This window comes from Vigna unguiculata, chromosome 5 (genome assembly GCF_004118075.2).
Source record: "Vigna unguiculata cultivar IT97K-499-35 chromosome 5, ASM411807v1, whole genome shotgun sequence".
Classification (NCBI taxonomy): domain Eukaryota; kingdom Viridiplantae; phylum Streptophyta; class Magnoliopsida; order Fabales; family Fabaceae; genus Vigna; species Vigna unguiculata.
In genome coordinates, this window is record NC_040283.1 from 48,506,752 (window position 1) to 48,524,614 (window position 17,863).

Here is a 17,863-nt window from a genome sequence, read left to right on the forward strand (position 1 = left end):
TTTCCATCTCTGCCCTTCACCAACCACCACCACCGTTACTCATCATCCTTTATCATTATTGCATTACAAATACACAAACCATCACCAACACAGGGAACCTGTGACTTCATCTTATCATAGACAAACATAAATTTTGTGACTTGTTTTTTCCTAGGAATGGCCACTGAAACAGAACAGGGGAAGGACTTCATTTTCAGGTCCAAGCTTCCTGATATATACATCCCCAAACACCTTCCCCTCCACTCTTACTGCTTCCAAAATCTGCAGGACCACGCCTCACGCCCCTGCTTGATCAATGCCCCCACCGGAAAACTCTACACCTACTCCGACGTCGACGCCACCGCCCGAAAAGTCGCCGCCGGCCTCGACAGATTCGGCGTGCGACAGGGCGAGGTCATCATGATCCTTCTCCCCAACTGCCCCGAATTTGTCTTCGCGTTTCTCGGCGCGTCTTATCGCGGCGCCGTGGCCACTGCGGCCAACCCGTTCTTCACTCCGGCGGAGATAGCGAAGCAAGCCAAGGCGTCCAAGGCCAAGGTGCTCATCACGCAGGCCTCTTACTACGAAAAGGTGAGGGAGCTGGAGGAGGTGAGGTTGGTGTTCGTGGACTCGTGTCCGGCAGCGGAGGCGGACGGCGGTCACGTCCATTTCTCGGAGTTGTGTGAGGGCGGCGGCGTGATGGATGAGGTGGAGATAAAAGCGGATGACGTGGTGGCATTGCCGTATTCGTCGGGCACAACGGGGCTTCCGAAAGGTGTAATGCTCACGCACAAGGGACTCGTGACGAGCATTGCTCAGCAGGTCGACGGCGAGAATCCGAACCTCTACTACCACTTCGACGACATTATCCTCTGCGTGCTTCCCCTGTTTCACATATACTCCTTAAACTCTGTTCTCCTCTGTGGCTTGCGTTCCAAGGCCGCGATTCTCCTCATGCCGAAGTTCGACATCAACGCCCTCCTCGCCCTCATTCACAAACACAGAATCACCGTTGCCCCCGTCGTGCCACCCATCGTTCTCGCCGTTGCCAAGTCACCGGATCTCGCCAACTACGACCTCTCTTCCATCAGGCTCTTCAAGTCCGGCGGAGCCCCTCTCGGAAAAGAGCTGGAAGACACTGTGAGGACCAAATTCCCCAACGCCAGACTCGGGCAGGGTTACGGTATGACCGAGGCAGGCCCTGTGCTCACAATGTCCTTAGCTTTTGCTAAAGAACCCATGCACGTGAAAGCAGGTGCATGCGGAACCGTTGTGAGAAACGCAGAGATGAAGATCGTGGATCCTGAAACCTCCCAATCCCTACCTCGAAACCAGTCCGGTGAAATCTGCATAAGAGGCGACCAGATCATGAAAGGTACCTACTAACCTACTCTCATTATTTCTAGTTTGAAAAAGGTGGGGGGGACATTGATTAAGGTTGTTGAGGTGACGTGTGTTACAAGAAAATGGTGAATTAATGGTTGAATGAATGAATCAGGTTATCTGAACGACAAAGAGGCTACAGAGAGAACGATCGACAAAGATGGTTGGTTGCACACAGGTGACATCGGTTACATCGACGATGACGATGAGTTATTCATCGTCGATAGGTTAAAGGAACTCATCAAATACAAAGGCTTTCAGGTGGCTCCGGCTGAACTCGAAGCCCTTCTTCTCACTCATCCTAACATCTCTGACGCCGCCGTCGTTCCGTAACTCTCTCATCTCATCTTAATCTCTTCTAAACTCGAACCACTTATGTATTATCTTCTAATTAATCATAAATTTCAGAATGAAGGATGAAGCGGCGGGAGAAGTACCTGTGGCATTTGTGGTGAGATCAGATTCTTCCATCGACACAACTCAGGATGAAATCAAGAACTTCATTTCCAAACAGGTACCTCTTTTCTTCATCGATTCACATTTAGTTACGCTGCAATAGCTTTACTAAAAATGATCTTTTTACAGGTGGTGTTTTACAAGAGAATAAACACAGTATTCTTCGTTGATGCAATTCCCAAGTCACCGTCAGGCAAAATCTTGCGTAAGGATCTACGAGCACAGCTAGCAGCACCAGCACCAGCAGTTTTATCAAAATGATGTAACATCAATGAATTCTACGATACGATGTTCTCCTTATTATACTTTACAATGTTCCCAACAACCTTCAACAACACACAAGCAACAGCGATTATTGAGAGCCTTCACCCCTGTCTTACGTGTTTTCTTGTACCCTCGTTTGTAACAGCAGTGTATAACTTACGAGTGTGATTTTTTTTAAACAGATATCTTCTGTGTAAATTTCCTTCCTTCAACCATTTTCACCCTTTACAATACCAAAATAGTTTTTAAACAATATTATTTCAGTTTCAAATTTTGAAGTTGTGAACTTTACATAAACTCAAACTCGACCATATGATAGGCTTATCAATGATGTCCCATTATCAATATCAACCAAAACAAATGTTTTAATCCATATAGGGTGTAGTTTTTACTACTGCAAAAGTATTTTTATTCTCTTCAAAATGTAATTGGGTTTTCAAAATAGAAGAAACTTGAATTCACTATTTATTTTAATATAATAATGATGTAAAACCAATTTATATACCCAAGAAATGAAACAATAATTTGTAAACAAGGAAATCTTAAATTTTCGGAAAAACACGTGTAAATATTTCTAGGAATGTTTTTGATTAATTAATATATTTTTTAAATATTTGCAGTAAACATAAATGAACTCAGCACACGATAACTGAGGAGTTATAGGTAAAGATAAAGGATCTAGTAAGATACAAGGAGTAAGCATTTAATATTATAGGCTCGTAATATTGTTTAAATACATGAGATTTTTTTGAGTTTTATCTTGTCGAGTCTTAGAATAATATTGAATAATGAAGATGTGTATGAAGATAGACGGTCTCATAAAATAACGAATTAAAATGGAATATGATTTTAGGTTTGATTAATTTTAGTTTGTTTAAAAAATTAATAAATATATAAAAATAAATAAATATTAAACATGTATAGTTTGAAATTTTAGTGACCAGTAAAATTAATTTCAAATTTGGATATAATAATTTGACATATAAATATATTTATATCACAATTATTTTTACTTGAATGACCTTTTTGACTGAAAATCCATTTTAACAACTCAAGAGTAACCCAATTCATATTGGGTGCATCACTGTTACACGACAATCCATTAGGTATTGGACTGAACATCATCAACTACCACCGCCAAGCTAGCATTTCAAAAGTCAATAGAATGGTAATGAAAATTCAGAAATCCTTTTCAGTGAAGGAATCGGATGAACCACTTTCACCGCTGAATTAATCATACGAAGCTGCGTCCAGTTTTCATCATCCGTCTTTTCCTTCCATGCCTCCATTCATTTGCTGCTTTCTATGATTGTATTTCGTATGAACTTATTTTGTTGGAAGGAAACAAGCACATTGTACCTTATTTGAAATAAAATATGAAGAGTTCAGTCACATTCCAAATTTCCAATACCCAATTCTAAAAAACTGAAGAAAAATTATGAACCGTCAATAATCTCAAAAGGACACTGCAACAAAAAAAAAAATGAAAGATGACAGTGATTTGTTACTTTCAACGTGATTCATTGGAGATATGAAAGCCCACAGGCTACAAGATTTTATGGTGAATGAATTAAAACTATGAAAATAATACAGGTAACATACTTTCAAAATTCAATATATAATACAAGGATGAAAATTTCCAGTACAACAAATTGCTCGTGGTCACTTCGGGGGTTTCCAGGTCATGTTGAAAGCAGGTCGAAGGTTTTCTTGAACCCTTCCGAAATCCATGCTTCCTACGTTTTTGGTACAGAAAGTGGAACATTGACAACTACCACACCTACTCTAAATATTTAGTCACCTGTACCAGATTCCACAAACAGAGCATTAGAACAGGCCCAAAACATATATGTCAAATAAACAGCCAAACATAATCCTAACTAAGGTTCACTTTTTTATTAGTAAATAGCCTGATGTAGAACTACCAATCATGGCTGCACAAATTGAACATGATTAGATATAGAGTCAAAATTGATTGATGTGAAACTCCAAAAAATGGACATCCTAATACCATATCCAGAGGATATAAACTGTATTAAATATACGTGAGGCCCCTATTTTTTACTTCTACCAAGATCTTAAAGATTAAGAACAATGCAACGTATATTCTGCAAAGATAAATTCATTAAATGGATCTGATAAACAAACTGCAATTGACAACATGATGTGTCATGTGACTAAATATACGGTTCAGTGTCATTAGGTATTAGGCAATAATGAATAACCATACCAGAGAATAAAAATATTATATACTAATCCGGATTTTACTTAAATTCGTCAGTAAGTAACCCAGTTCAGGAGAAATGTGGAACTGCAAATCCACTTTTGGTATAACATGTTCTAACTAGAGAGATGACACCTTCTGAATCTGGAAGGGTCCGAGTTCTAATATCCAGAAGTTCATATCGTGTAACAAAGAAATATACGTATCTTGAGAAAGGGAAGAGACAGGTAGGCAAATACATAAAGTTAAGCAAGCTTGTTGTGCGAAACTAAGCAGTATACTCAAGTAACTCACCACTTTTATTATTGTCAACATGTACGAAAAAGCTGGCAGCAACTATAAGATAGCACAGCACAAGCATCAAGCCTTTAAAATAATTTGAGGTTCCTTCCTGCAAGTAAACAAATTAAAATGGTTTTCAAACACATTAAAAATAGTGATGATAATAACATTCCATACAATGGAATGAAAAACTGATGCCTGACATGGGATTCCAATGAAAAAACACTACCAATACAATTTATAGGTAAGAAATCAATACCTGCATCATAAATGCAACTACCAACACGGTGATAAAAAGCGTGGCAGTCTCAAAGAGTTGAAAATTCAAGTCCATTTCTTTTCCCATGCACCATCCAACAACCACACAGAAGGGGATCTGCAATTTTCAAGAAAACGAAGAATCATTAACTTTAGCAATGGTCTACTAATTTTAAAAACATTATAAACTCAAGCCCATTTCTTTTAACAGGATAGTTTATTCACGAAAAGACACACTAAATGTAAACTCCAAATAACCATTTAATAACAGTTCAAGGCCATACCACAAACATAGATATCTGTGTAGACGATCCTATGGCAACTCCAATAGTAATATCCTGAGGAGAGATTGAATCCATTAGCAGATCAACAATATTTATAGAATGAAGAGTAGGCTTTGAAAGCCACTTACAAGCTTGTCCTTTACGGCAAACATGATGGCACTGGCATGTTCTGCAGCATTGCCAACAATTGGAAGCAAGATGACAGAAATAAAAGCCACTGACATATTTAATGACTCAGATGCACCCTGTAAGAGGCCAGAAACACAATAAGTTTATGAATCAACTTATGACACAGTTTACAGACAATAAGAATATTAGCGTTTCTGTCTGTCAACAAGGACAGGAAAAACAGATATTTAATGACTCAGATGGCACTGGCATGTTCTGCAGCATTGCCAACAATTGGAAGCAAGATGACAGAAATAAAAGCCACTGACATATTTAATGACTCAGATGCACCCTGTAAGAGGCCAGAAACACAATAAGTTTATGAATCAACTTATGACACAGTTTACAGACAATAAGAATATTAGCGTTTCTGTCTGTCAACAAGGACAGGAAAAACAGATATTTTGTAACAGGTCCAGATAATTAGATTAGTACAAATAAGGTTATAAGGCCAGTATTGAATATCACCATTATTTAAAATCTTATTAATAGATTGCAATATATCTCTTTTTACTTCTACCAAAAATTCAGTGCAGAATCGAAGGTTGTTATCCCTTGTGACTTGACCTGATCACATCACTGTTTCTACTGCATAGTTCCAAAAATAAGTAATTCCTTTTTTGTTGAATCTAATTAGTATTAAGCCATTGCTTTTACTCCCGTAACTTCCTAAGTTGTTATATTAAATAGGAATAGTACTTAACTATGTTAAGAGCTGTTGAGATGGGCTCGTTCCTAACATGACCTAAATACTATTAGTATAAATAAGAGTTTTATAATTTGATCTTTGGCTTTGACCGGGGTACTATAAGGGACCATGTTTTTTTTATTAATCATACATTATACAATTATAATACTATAAGATCCTCTGTAATATTTTAAAAAAATAATAAATAAGGACCTTTTTAAGTAGAAACTAGCTATCAACTATCCTGCTACAACCTTTTTAAGGGCGGCCAGTTCATGCCGCTATTCAGTACTAGTGATTGCAAGAGTCTAAGACCATAAAACACTCCATTTTGTTTTTTAGCTTTCACTAATTACTTGCATTCCACCACCAAGAACCATTAGCTATTGGTTCAAAGTCTTTTTGGTTCACCCATGATTGGTTTGGAATTTTTTTCTAATTTTATTAGACATCTTTTTCAGAAGAAATTATACCTTTATTATAAATTACCTTCCTTCAATATTTTTTCTTAAAGGTTGTATGTTTATCACCCTTGAGCTGTCACCTAGTGATTCTTGGATTAGTAACTTAGTTATCTATTTATGGCTCTATAAATGAACATCAAATTAGTTTTCTATTTATGGCTTTATAAATGAACATCAAAGATCAAAACCTTATATTGCTAAGTAAGACTCTTTTTTGGAATCATCTTGCAAGTTCTAGAGCACCTTTCCAAAAGAAATCAACAGATAAAATGAAAGAATAATTAAAAAAATTATAAAGGCTCAAACTAAAAGTTCTAAGAGAATAGAGTCTTTGGTAGTACAATCATAGTAATTAATGATCAAGAAGTTTCGAAATGATATAGCTATACCTGTATGGCATCTACGAGGTATCCAGACAATATTGACACCCATGCTGTCAAAATAGCAAGCCAGGTTATTGCCTCCCATTGAGTTAATTCAAGTTCTTCTTCCTCATCAGAATTTTCACCATTATCTCCTTCCTACATTATAAAAGTAAGAAGATTATGTGTAAAATGCACTGTTAAATGATATAGAAAAAAGCATTCAATAGGAACCAACTTACTCAAGTAAATCCTCTCTATTTCGAAATATATATATATATATATATATATATATAGTGATTTAATATTCTGATCAACTTTAGAAAATATAAAACCATTTTAAACCCCGCCAGAGGAGTGAAAACACAAAAGAAAATAAAACTTTTTCCTTTTCTAATACATGCAAAAATACTGCACCCAGACTGACATCTATCAAAATGTGAAGCCACGTTCATGGTAAAGTAGCAGATTATGGACAGGGGAGTCATTCCCCATCTTCTTATACTAATAAGATTTTCATAATATTCTCAAATACACTTTAAAGTTGTCTATTTCTTAATTATTAACTATGAAGCACAAAGTAGGGACTCTTACATGGACATCAACACTTCACACCACTAGAGTCTAAAATATAGGACACCAGACACCAGGAAACACATGCACAAAGAGAGACTCCAATAAAATAATATAGTATTAGATCAAAATTGATGGTATTTTCACTTTTTTAAACCAACCTTGGTTGTTTTTTTCTATGATAAAAATCCTAAAAAAAGGGAAGAGACAATATTTTTATTATTTTATATTATATTCGAAGTTGACTTGTCTAAAAGTTAAAAAAATGAATATTCTTGAAAAGCATTAGGTTTGGCAATCCGGTGTTGGCTCAAGTGTTGTTGTGTAGACTTACAAGTGTCAAAGCCGATAAAAAATTAATTTTAATTGGAAAAATACCTAGAAGTGTTTCGTGTCTGCAATGTGACACTTTGAACAAGAGAGACATTCCTGCTTTATAGACTATTAATGATTCTAAGTTGTTGAAAGAACATAGAGCATAACACTAATATCAGGTAAACTATAATTGAAGTTGTTTGTGATTGTTATTATTATTATTATAGAAAATTTTACATTAATATTTTACTTTAAATTTTATCTTTTGATAGCATTAGCTTTTTATGAATGATTTTAAACATTAATAACACTTTCCTCGTGTTAAGCATTTTATTAATTAATCCTTTTCAAACTATTAACTATTTTGCCTTTATCAAACTAATTTTTTGTATAACCTTCGTATACTTGTTAATAACAAGGAAACTTATATAATGTGACTTAAATCTATAAATATGTCTTGCACGTGGACTTTTCAAGCAATTTTTCTTATGAATTATGTGATTTTTTTTCTACACGGAATTTCAGCAAACTTTGCTAAGATTTTGCAGAAAAATATTATTTCGTTAAATTTATTGAAAACTTCGTAAAACTTTTTTGCGTATTCATACAAATTTTATTATCTATAAAATACATAAATTCAGTAGCAAAAAAAAAAAAGAATAGAAGTCTTAAAAAACAAACTTGGGAAGTGTTAATAATAAATTAAAATACGTTCCAATATCATGAAAAAAAATTGATTAAGAAAGTAGTTAATATTTGAATAGTATAATGAAATACTAAAAATCACTCATAAGGAGTGATATTATCATGACACTTTCATTCAATTTAAACATTATAATATTTATTATTTGACCCTTCCAACGTCTTTAGAATTTATTATACAAGCTCTACCACTGCATATGCAATTGTAAAGGAAGTTCTGTCACCATTTAGATTTAATTACATAGTCTGTTTTGATGAAACAAAATAATGGTTGAAGCTGTGTTTCCCATTGTCTTTGGGAGTCTACCAAAATTTGACTGAGGAGCTAAACCTCACACCATGCCAATGTAGTCATCTCTTCTTTATTTTTCATGGAAATATTTTCCACTCACTCTTTTGGTAAAATGCTTAACTAAATAAAACATTTTAATCTAACAGTTGAAACAAAACACGTTTCTTTCTAATTGTGTATATATCCTTCATCCACCAAGGGTCTATTGGCGAAATGGTGACCGGTAAATGTGTAACACTAGTTAACACAGGAAAACGACAATGACAGGATGATTAAGTAAATGACCATAATTGTGACTACTAACAGGTGGCAAATACATATTTATCTCCTTAAATAGTCGAAAACTTAAAATATCTAATTGCCACTATAAAGCGTATTTTCCAATGAGAAAGAAAATGATAACAAAACATAGACGGGCTTCGCCCCAATCACATCACATGGTGCATGTCATGGTAATTATACATCATAAACATGAGAGAAAAAGCAACAAAAGAACTAACCTCATTAACTGGAGTATAAACATTCTGCTGACTTCTAAGTTGAAAGAAAAGGTAGCTTGCATATGCCACCAGCATTATGCAGCTGCTAAATCTTGATAGAGACAAAACTGACTTCCCTTCATGAACTTCTGTGTGAGTAAAGTAAAGCACAGCAGGAAACAGAATTCCCATTACAGCCATCAAGAGTAACCCAGAATTGACAACGGCAGCTGCCTGTTGCAAAGGCAAACTACAGTGTGAAGTCTGTGACGGAAGGAGGACAAAAACGCAAAGAGACAATTACATGCACTAATTTTCACCAAGATCATGAAATGTACCTTATCAAAAACCTGTACTTTTTTGTAATGGACAATGCCACCGGTAAAGAAAGCACAGCCAAGAACTAGAAGCATATTTGACAGGATAGAACCAAGTAAAGATTGTTGCACAACCCTTATCATATTGCTTTTCAATGCGTAAATGGATATAATCATTTCAGTTGCATTGCCAAATGTGGCATTAAGCAGACCCCCAACTGCGCATACCAACAGAAGTCAAGTCAGTTCAATTGACCCGTATTCCATGTACTTCGATACAAGGCGTACACGCATACAAGGAATAAGTACAATAAATAGAGGATGCGTTACTATGCGTTTTATGTCATCAATAAATCACAAATTATTGAACATGGTGATATATACAACACTAGTTACTATAAAAGGTAGAACTATACCTGTTGGTCCCGTGTAGAAGGCAAGCTGCCTGGATCAAGGAATAGGAAATTGAGCGTGTTAGCGATAGATTAAAGAGGAGATTAGATTAGCATAGATTTGAGTAGCGCGTAAGACTTACTCAGTGGCATAGCCGAGACGTTCGGCCAAAGGAGTGATACCCAATAACGTGAAGAAGAAGACCCATCCATGGTGTCCGGTGAGATAATGCAGTAGAATGGCGAAAGGACCAAATGGAAGCAAGATGTTGATCTTGGCCTTAATTAAGACGAAATATATACTCCTGCTGATGCGTCTGATGTTGAAGGCGGAGGAGGTTCGTAAATCGACGACGGTGGTCTCGAAATTGAAGGGGCGGACTTTGGTGGCGGATGTGGAAGAGGCGAAGGGAGTGTGGTCGTCGTCGTCGTGGTGAAGGATGTCGAAAGGATCTCGCTCTATCTTCTCCTCCGGCGAAGCCATCTGCGAAGCACGGAAGAGGAGAGCACAGATCGAGGAAGATAAGAAATGATGACAGAGCTTAGGTACAGAGCTTAGGGTAAAATCTAGGGATGTGATGATGATGAGTGAGGAAGAAGAAGCAGAAGAAGACCGAACTCAGAAATGAGAACGACGATGTGATAGCACACCATTCAATTCAATTCAAATCAAATCAAATCATTTCCTGACGGCGTTCGATGGCCGGCAACTACGCTGTGCCTGGCAAGTCAGCAGTCACACCTCCGAACCTTCTGCGAAATCTCCTCTTTCTCTCTCTCTCTCTAAATCTCTCTCTCATAGTTCAAATTAAAATTATTTCCATTTATATATTTCAAAGCCTAATCTCAATGTCTTTCTTTTTTTTCCTCTGCCTCCACGTGTCCTTCATCCTTAAATTAAATAAATAAATATGGAAACAAGAACCATACTTTCTCAAATACCATCTTTATTCGCTTTCAATTCACTCCTTACCGTTTTCAAATACCCATAAATATATATATAAATAAACTATATTTCAAGTAATGTGAAGTTTCTATCATCAACCTAATTGATCTGAAAAAAGTTAACTTTTGTCCTTTTGAATGTAGGTTACTGTGTACATTTGTTGAGGGATGAAATTTACTATATGTCCACAGTAATCATATTTTAACTAATTATTATATTTTGTTTTTCTCGTTATATATTTAAATATTAATTTAATGTTTTACTGCCTACGTTTAATAAAGTTGGTTCATTTGAATTTTCTTATAGCGTGGTGGAATTATAAACAGGATTTAATTTTCAAAACAGTGAGTTGGGTAAAGAGATGTGTTTTACAAGCATCGTAGAAAAAAATGTATAATCTAAAGAATGTAGTTGTTTAGAAAATGGTGTAAAATATCAATACATGGTTTATTTATACAAGTACTTCTGACTTTTCATACAAGTTTTTTTCTTTTTCCTTGGACCATCTTTATTTAAGATGTAATCAGATAGTGGATAATATAATTATCTCAAGAATTTAAACTTTCTGATTTGATACGTTTATGAAAAATTGGTCACCTCTATTAACCGGGTAAAGAGAAATTAAATCAAACGAGATATCAGACATTCGAACTTTGTCCATGGAAGTTAATATTACCACATTGTATCTTGAATCAAACAGCAATTCTTACGGTAAAAAGATAGTGTCCGTAATTCAGTACGATAAAAATATAATGTAACTTCCTATAACGTTTAATACTTTTTATTACGATGTTAATTTCCTTATATAATGGCTTTGATTTTGGAACGTTATAGAATTTTAAAGAAACACATTCCCAAATAATCATGCTAGCAGTTCAAGAGATGAATTCGAGAGCCAATAAGATGAAATCTTAATTGAATCCCTTTTCCAAATTCACATATCTCGTGTATTATCAAAACGTCAACTCGTGAACTGCACAAAAAAGCTGCAAATGAAGCAGAAGCAACAAAAAAAGAGTTTTGACAGTTTTCTTACACTTTTCTCATCCGTCAAAGCCTTCCCGGCCACCACCTTGGCGGAGTAAAAACCATCCCACAAGCTTTGGCTACTTCTAATACTTCTAATAAATTGAGATCTTCAAAATTTTTCTCCTTTTCAGTTTTTATCTTTAACAAAGCTGTATACACATCATCAGAGCATGGCGGTTTCTCCAATCCGTCAAAGCCTTCCGGCCACCAATTTGGCCGAGGAAAAACCATCTCAGAAGCCTGGGTTACTTCCAACAAAGTAAAATCTTCAAGATCTTTCTCCTCTTCTTGTGTGAACTCTAAGAGACCTCTAAACGAATCAACAACTTCAGGAGTGCATGGTTCTTTCTCAGAACCCATGTCGCCTTCCGAAAATTTTGATGTTTTCACCGAGCTTTCACCGACGACGTTCGTTCCCTGCGACGGCTGAACTCCTGAAAACCCTAAGTTCAACCCCTCGCTCAAATAGATGAACCCTTGCGTAGCAGCGTCAACATCGACGGCATGATTAACGGTGCAAGGATGGTCGCATTCGGTGGCGGCCGTCGGCTGGTCGCAGAAGGAGGGTGGCGAGGTGTTCTCCGGTGGAGTGTGGAAAACGTCCAGGGGAACAACGGGGGAGTCAACGGAGGTTGAGGGAGAGTGGTGACCGCGTGCTCTGACACAAAGATCGCGCAGGTATTCTTCCTGCGAAGCTGAGATACGAGAATGATCGAAAATAAATTTGTAAGGATCCTCACCTTGGTCGTGAGTGTTGGAATCCGACATGGTTACGTCCGGCATGGTTACAGGTTCCGCCATAGCCACAAGCTCCTTATCGGCGGCGCAGAAAAAGAAAGGGTTATGATGCCTTCGATTCACGTCACAACAAAGAATGGAAGTTGAAGCGCCTAAATCACTTATTTATAACCTTTGCCTTGCCTACAGCAGAGACTGTTTAAATTAAATATAGCCTTGCATTAAAGTGGCAAGTCTCCATATCAAGACAAGAAATCTCCATATCAAAAGACTAGAAATCTAATTAAAAATTGGATTTGAGCCCACTTAAAAAAAAAAAGAAAACTCTAATTTTGTTTCATTTTACTTTATCATACTTACTACTCTTAGTTATATCAAATAATTCTAAATCAATAAATATTACTCTTTATCACCATTGTAAAGAAAAATGTACTAAATATTCATAATTTAAATTTCTTCTTAATTTTTTATAAAATAGAACTAAATTATATACTCAAAATTATTAAGATTCAACATTCTCTCCAGTTAACCATCATAATAATTTGAATAGAATAGTGAGTGAGAGTAATTACAAGATTTTGAATTTTTTAAATAAAATAATATTTATATCTGTAATATAACAAGTGGTGGTTTATGATAACAAAAAATAAAAAAACTATAAAATAAATAATTTTATTATGAATAATTTTTTATTATAAAATAAATTATATTAATAAATTTATATTTAATAACAAAATGTCTACGTAATAACAATAATAAAGAAAATCCTTAATGGGCATAGATTATAACTATATTTGATTAGAATTTTATGTTCATTCTTGTAACTACTGAAGAAAGAGTCCCTACATAAGAGCCCTTCGCTTCCAATGTCCAAAGCAAGTGCTCCCAAGGGCACCAATGAAGACAATCAATGAGGTAGAATGAGTTATATATAGCAAAAAGGACATCTTCGAAAAACGGAGGTGCAGGATGAAAAGTATACGAACGCAGAAAGTAAAAGCCTAATCTATATACAACAACCCATAAGTTTCCTTGTTCTTTACAGGCACCTTCTTCCTGCAAATCTATAAGTTTCTTTCTGTACTCATTAAAAAATATTTCATTTATCTTTTTCTTAATTATATAATTTGAAAACTAAAATAACTTTCAGATTATCCAATCCAATTTTTATTTTAAAGAAAATGTGATCTTTTAGATTGTACAATTCAAGTCGGACTACATAATCTAAGCAAAATAGAAATATTTTTTATATGGAGATGTTATGGAGGTGCAGGAAGAAACTACCTTTTCATTGGTTAGATACGGACTAATTCATAGGAAGCGTAACAGGCCATAATATTTTGGGTTGGAACCTTCTAAACACAATGAAGTTAACAGCTACAAAATGAAACATAATATTTAGCCGCTACTTCTGATTTTACTAATTCCTTTTTATTTTAACTCTTTCAGACAAAATGAAATTTATGTTTTTTTTCTTCTAATTTCTCACGAAAACTTCATTGACCATGCTAAAATGTTGTGATTACAACCAAAATACTTGCAAATTGTAAAGTTTGGTTCGGTTAGGTACCAATGTAAGGCCCACGGGTGGTCACTGATGGGCCATATGAATATCTCCATTCTCCACAACATAAGCATCTGTCCAGCTCAACCCCGTTTTCTAGAGTACAAAATTTGCAAGACCAAATTTTGAACTTGGAAACACCTTTCTGCATCTCTGTTCCACAGGCTTCGCATATCAATGCTAATGGCTGCAATACACCAGATCACCACCACAAATAATTCTACTCAGTGCATGCAAGAGCAGTTTGCCAATCACATTTAAAATTGTCAATAGCATTATTATTAATAACACAAAAGACCTCATCCGACAAAAATTTTAGTCCCTGCGCAGTGAGTTAACATAACCAACAAACACTAGATCAATGTGTTTTTGGGAAGGTTGGGGGTGCTACAAAGCATAGAAACTCCTCTATAACGCTCACTACATCACTATGGTAAAATAACCTATAATTTCCATGAATCAAGTTTGGCCTCCAGCAAGAAAACTTGAAAAATTGAAGAGCTTATGAAATTAGAGTCAAGGCACTATTGAATGATCCTTTTCATTCTGCTAGGCATGCTGACGTTGGATGGGAGGGCAGAGATTGGAAATTTTCAAGTTAATAAGATTATTGTTTTCGTGATGGAATACAGTAATGAGATAGAACATTGTACATACATAATTTAATATTAAATGAAATCAAAACGAGAACTACTTTATACAATCTATCAAATTCATTATGATAGAAGCATAACAAATTGTACCTTATTTAACAAAGTGCAAGTGTTGCACTGCCATTTTGCTCCCTCAAATTTTTCCTTGGTTGTTGCAGATTGAATAGCTGAAGTTTGAATAGATCTTGAAGAGGCTTCACTAGAACTTGTATTCTCCCTCATTTGAGGCTCACTCCTTTGAGATTTTGACCCACACCACTTGTCATCGTGCAGTCTTCTTTCAGCAGCCATGGCAGCAGCTTGTATTGGACTCAGAGAAGACTTGATATTTTTATCACCACCTAAATACTGAGGTCCAGAAGGCAGCAAAGCTCTATGACGTGCCCTGCTTTCAGCAGCTACCAATGCAGTCTGGCGAAGTGATGACAAAGGTGGTTGCTGGGAGGACCCACCCAGACGTCTCCCATAAAGGTCAAATCCGTTCCCAGTGCTATTAATCCCTTTGACCATCAGTTCTTCACATTCCTACAGTAGAATAGGGTTTGAACTAAAAATATTAATTATCTATGACCAGTGACAGTAAGGATGTGCGTATATATACAAAGATAGCAAGTCAGCAGAAACAATATATTCATGAACTATTATCAGCACATAATTTGAAAATAAGGATTCCACTTTTTATTTAGGCAATGTAATCTGATGAGTCTTCTTTTAAATTTCATCAATATATGAAATATTCAGTTAGGTAAACTACGTAAAGAAATGGGTGCATATCTACCAGGATAACTGTGAACCACGAGTTTATGCTAAATTTTAGAACTAAGGGTAACAATAGTCTCACAGTTCCCAAATTCTTTTGCTGAATGTGTATGTAAGTGTGCCTCCACTGAAAACACACTAAATTTTGTATCTGGAAAACCACACATGCATTAGCAGTATAGTGTACCACACATGGTGATACCATTACAAAGCGAATGTGAAACAGTCAAAGTCTAAGGAACTAGAACAATGCATTCATAGTTAAGTATAGACAACACTACAAATATAAATTGATAGAGAGCAACAAATCATTACCCTTCTGATTTCATCCAAAAGGTTATAAAACTGAGCATTATGGGGACCATGTTCATTATGGCAAAGCTCGTGCAACATGGTATCGAGAATCTGCTCATATGGGAAGAAATCCCACTCGCAGTTTGGCCTCCGAAGTCTTATCTTTATTTCTGCACCTGGTCCTATATTTAACCCTAAAAGTGATGGATTGGCAGGGCTGCACATCAAGGTTTTAGACGACTAATACTAACACAAGTACATAGCATTTAAAAAAGTAAAATGAAGGGATTTCAATGATCAAGTACCAGAATTCAGAAAGAACATTGACTTTCCATCTTCTTTTTCGCATAATCGGTTGAACCTGCTTTGCTACCTTTTCGAGAATCTTCCTTGCGTCATCTTCTCCGATTCTTTTTAGAGGCTTGATTTCCCAGACTTTGTTAAGATCATTAAGATCCATGCTAGCATAAGAAAAAGGCTCCTAAGCTTGCCTCTGTAACAAATTTGAAGCGATGGATGATACTCTCCATTTACATAATCCGAAAACACAAGAATTAGAAGATCTTTGTTAACCTAAAAGTCAGAGAAGTTGGCAGACCCAGCTTGTTTCAAGGTTGAAAAGCATAATGAAAACCAAATCACCCCTTTTTAATAGTATTGATGAAACGGTTATGCAATCTAATATATATACTTAAACTACCAAATATTTGAGTCAAAAATAGTAGCGTATAGAATAAGCAAAAATCTAACTAGATGCATCGAAGCGGTTGTCATATAGTCACATGCTGGAGAATGTTTAAAGAAAAAAAAATGCCCTCTTCATCTAATCTGCTTTCCCAGATGACTCTGGTATGAGTTTGTTTGCTCCAGAAAAAAAAAAAAAAAACAGAGAAATTGACTTAAAAACTAACCAACTTAGCGTGCACGGAAAATTTCACAATTGAATCCACTAACAAGATCAAAATTGAAAGCATTTCTATTCACACAAAATTAGAAAGTAGATATGAAAGAGAAGAATTCCCAGAAACTGACCTCAATAACGCGTTACTTTGTATTTTGGCAACAATAAGAAAGAAGAAAATGAGCGTGGAGTTTGCTTCTTAAGCTTTGGTTGGTCCAAATTCTTACACTCTTTGGATCTTTCTTACTCTTGCCCTATGTATGTGGGATTGGAGGGAGTGGAAAGGACGAAAACGCAATTATCCACGCAATTATCCGCAAGTATTCAACGCTGATTCCCGGTGTGTGTCACAAACAAACAACACAACCAAAAATAAATATCTTACCTCTTTTAAATTTATTTTATAAATTCCAATACATAATTCATTAAAATTTGAATTTAAAAATTTAAAATCCACTAATGCCAACAATCCAAAAGATACTAATTTTGGTTCTGTTACAGAGAGGGTTATTAGGTTCAGACTTTAACGAGTTGGCTAAATTCATCACCTTTTAGTTTGTCCTTATTGTCATTTTAGTATTATATCTCAATTGTATAAATAAAAGAAAATGCCTTCCATTTGATATCCACTATTAATATGATTAATATAAGATCATTTTTTAAATAATATTAAATTGGTTCAATTTTGTTTGTATTTTAATCCATCAAACTTAGGTATTCTTTTATTTATATTTAAATTCCGACAACACACCTCACAATACTATACACAAACACTACAATATTGATATTAAATATAGTTGAAGTCGCTGAGGATTTAGCCTTTTAATTTGTATATAAAAAATGTTATCTATATATTACTAGCTAACTAATGTATTTCTTAATAGTTATTTTGATTGCTTAAATGCATACTTATTTTATAATTATATCATTTATTTCCTCTATCGAAAAGTCTTATCTTTAATACCACATACTTTTTAATTGATTAGTCATATTTGAATTGTTGAGATTGCGAATTAATTTTGGAATGATTATTCGAATTTAGATTCATATCATATTAAATCAATACTTTTTTTTTTTAATTTCTATGTTAATTTTGA

The 17,863-nt window shown here is 35.2% G+C and overlaps 3 protein-coding genes across 7 annotated transcripts; 1 reads left to right on the top strand and 2 right to left on the bottom strand.

Annotated features, from left to right (window-relative positions):
* The first annotated feature begins 76 nt into the window (after nt 1-76).
* On the top strand, nt 77-2,360 carry LOC114185517 (4-coumarate--CoA ligase 1-like). The gene is made up of 4 exons (XM_028073275.1): nt 77-1,354; nt 1,478-1,691; nt 1,771-1,876; nt 1,948-2,360. The coding sequence occupies exons 1-4, from the start codon at nt 157-159 to the stop codon at nt 2,077-2,079; spliced, it is 1,650 nt and encodes a 549-aa protein (XP_027929076.1). The 5' UTR covers nt 77-156; the 3' UTR covers nt 2,080-2,360.
* A 1,172-nt stretch (nt 2,361-3,532) lies between these two features.
* Nucleotides 3,533-10,689, bottom strand: LOC114185371 (vacuolar cation/proton exchanger 3-like). The gene is made up of 11 exons (XM_028073060.1): nt 10,026-10,689; nt 9,907-9,935; nt 9,512-9,708; nt 9,195-9,407; nt 6,840-6,971; nt 5,512-5,590; nt 5,259-5,296; nt 5,131-5,184; nt 4,848-4,964; nt 4,601-4,697; nt 3,533-3,883 (listed from the first exon to the last, which is right to left on the bottom strand). The coding sequence occupies exons 1-11, from the start codon at nt 10,364-10,366 to the stop codon at nt 3,876-3,878; spliced, it is 1,305 nt and encodes a 434-aa protein (XP_027928861.1). The 5' UTR covers nt 10,367-10,689; the 3' UTR covers nt 3,533-3,875.
* A 1,063-nt stretch (nt 10,690-11,752) lies between these two features.
* On the bottom strand, nt 11,753-17,125 carry LOC114185481 (DNA-dependent metalloprotease WSS1-like). Of its 5 annotated transcripts, none has more exons than XM_028073217.1 (7): nt 16,898-17,125; nt 16,171-16,358; nt 15,887-16,082; nt 14,903-15,337; nt 14,166-14,346; nt 13,880-13,972; nt 11,753-12,778 (listed from the first exon to the last, which is right to left on the bottom strand). In XM_028073217.1, exons 2-6 carry the CDS (start codon nt 16,323-16,325, stop codon nt 13,902-13,904), a joined length of 1,038 nt encoding a protein of 345 aa, XP_027929018.1. In that variant the 5' UTR covers nt 16,326-16,358; nt 16,898-17,125; the 3' UTR covers nt 11,753-12,778; nt 13,880-13,901. The 5 variants fall into 5 exon arrangements, with proteins under 5 accessions (XP_027929018.1, XP_027929021.1, XP_027929020.1 ...); XM_028073220.1 differs by lacking the exon at nt 16,898-17,125 and adding an exon at nt 16,777-16,885; XM_028073219.1 differs by lacking the exon at nt 16,898-17,125 and adding an exon at nt 16,439-16,736.
* Nucleotides 17,126-17,863: the final 738 nt, after the last annotated feature.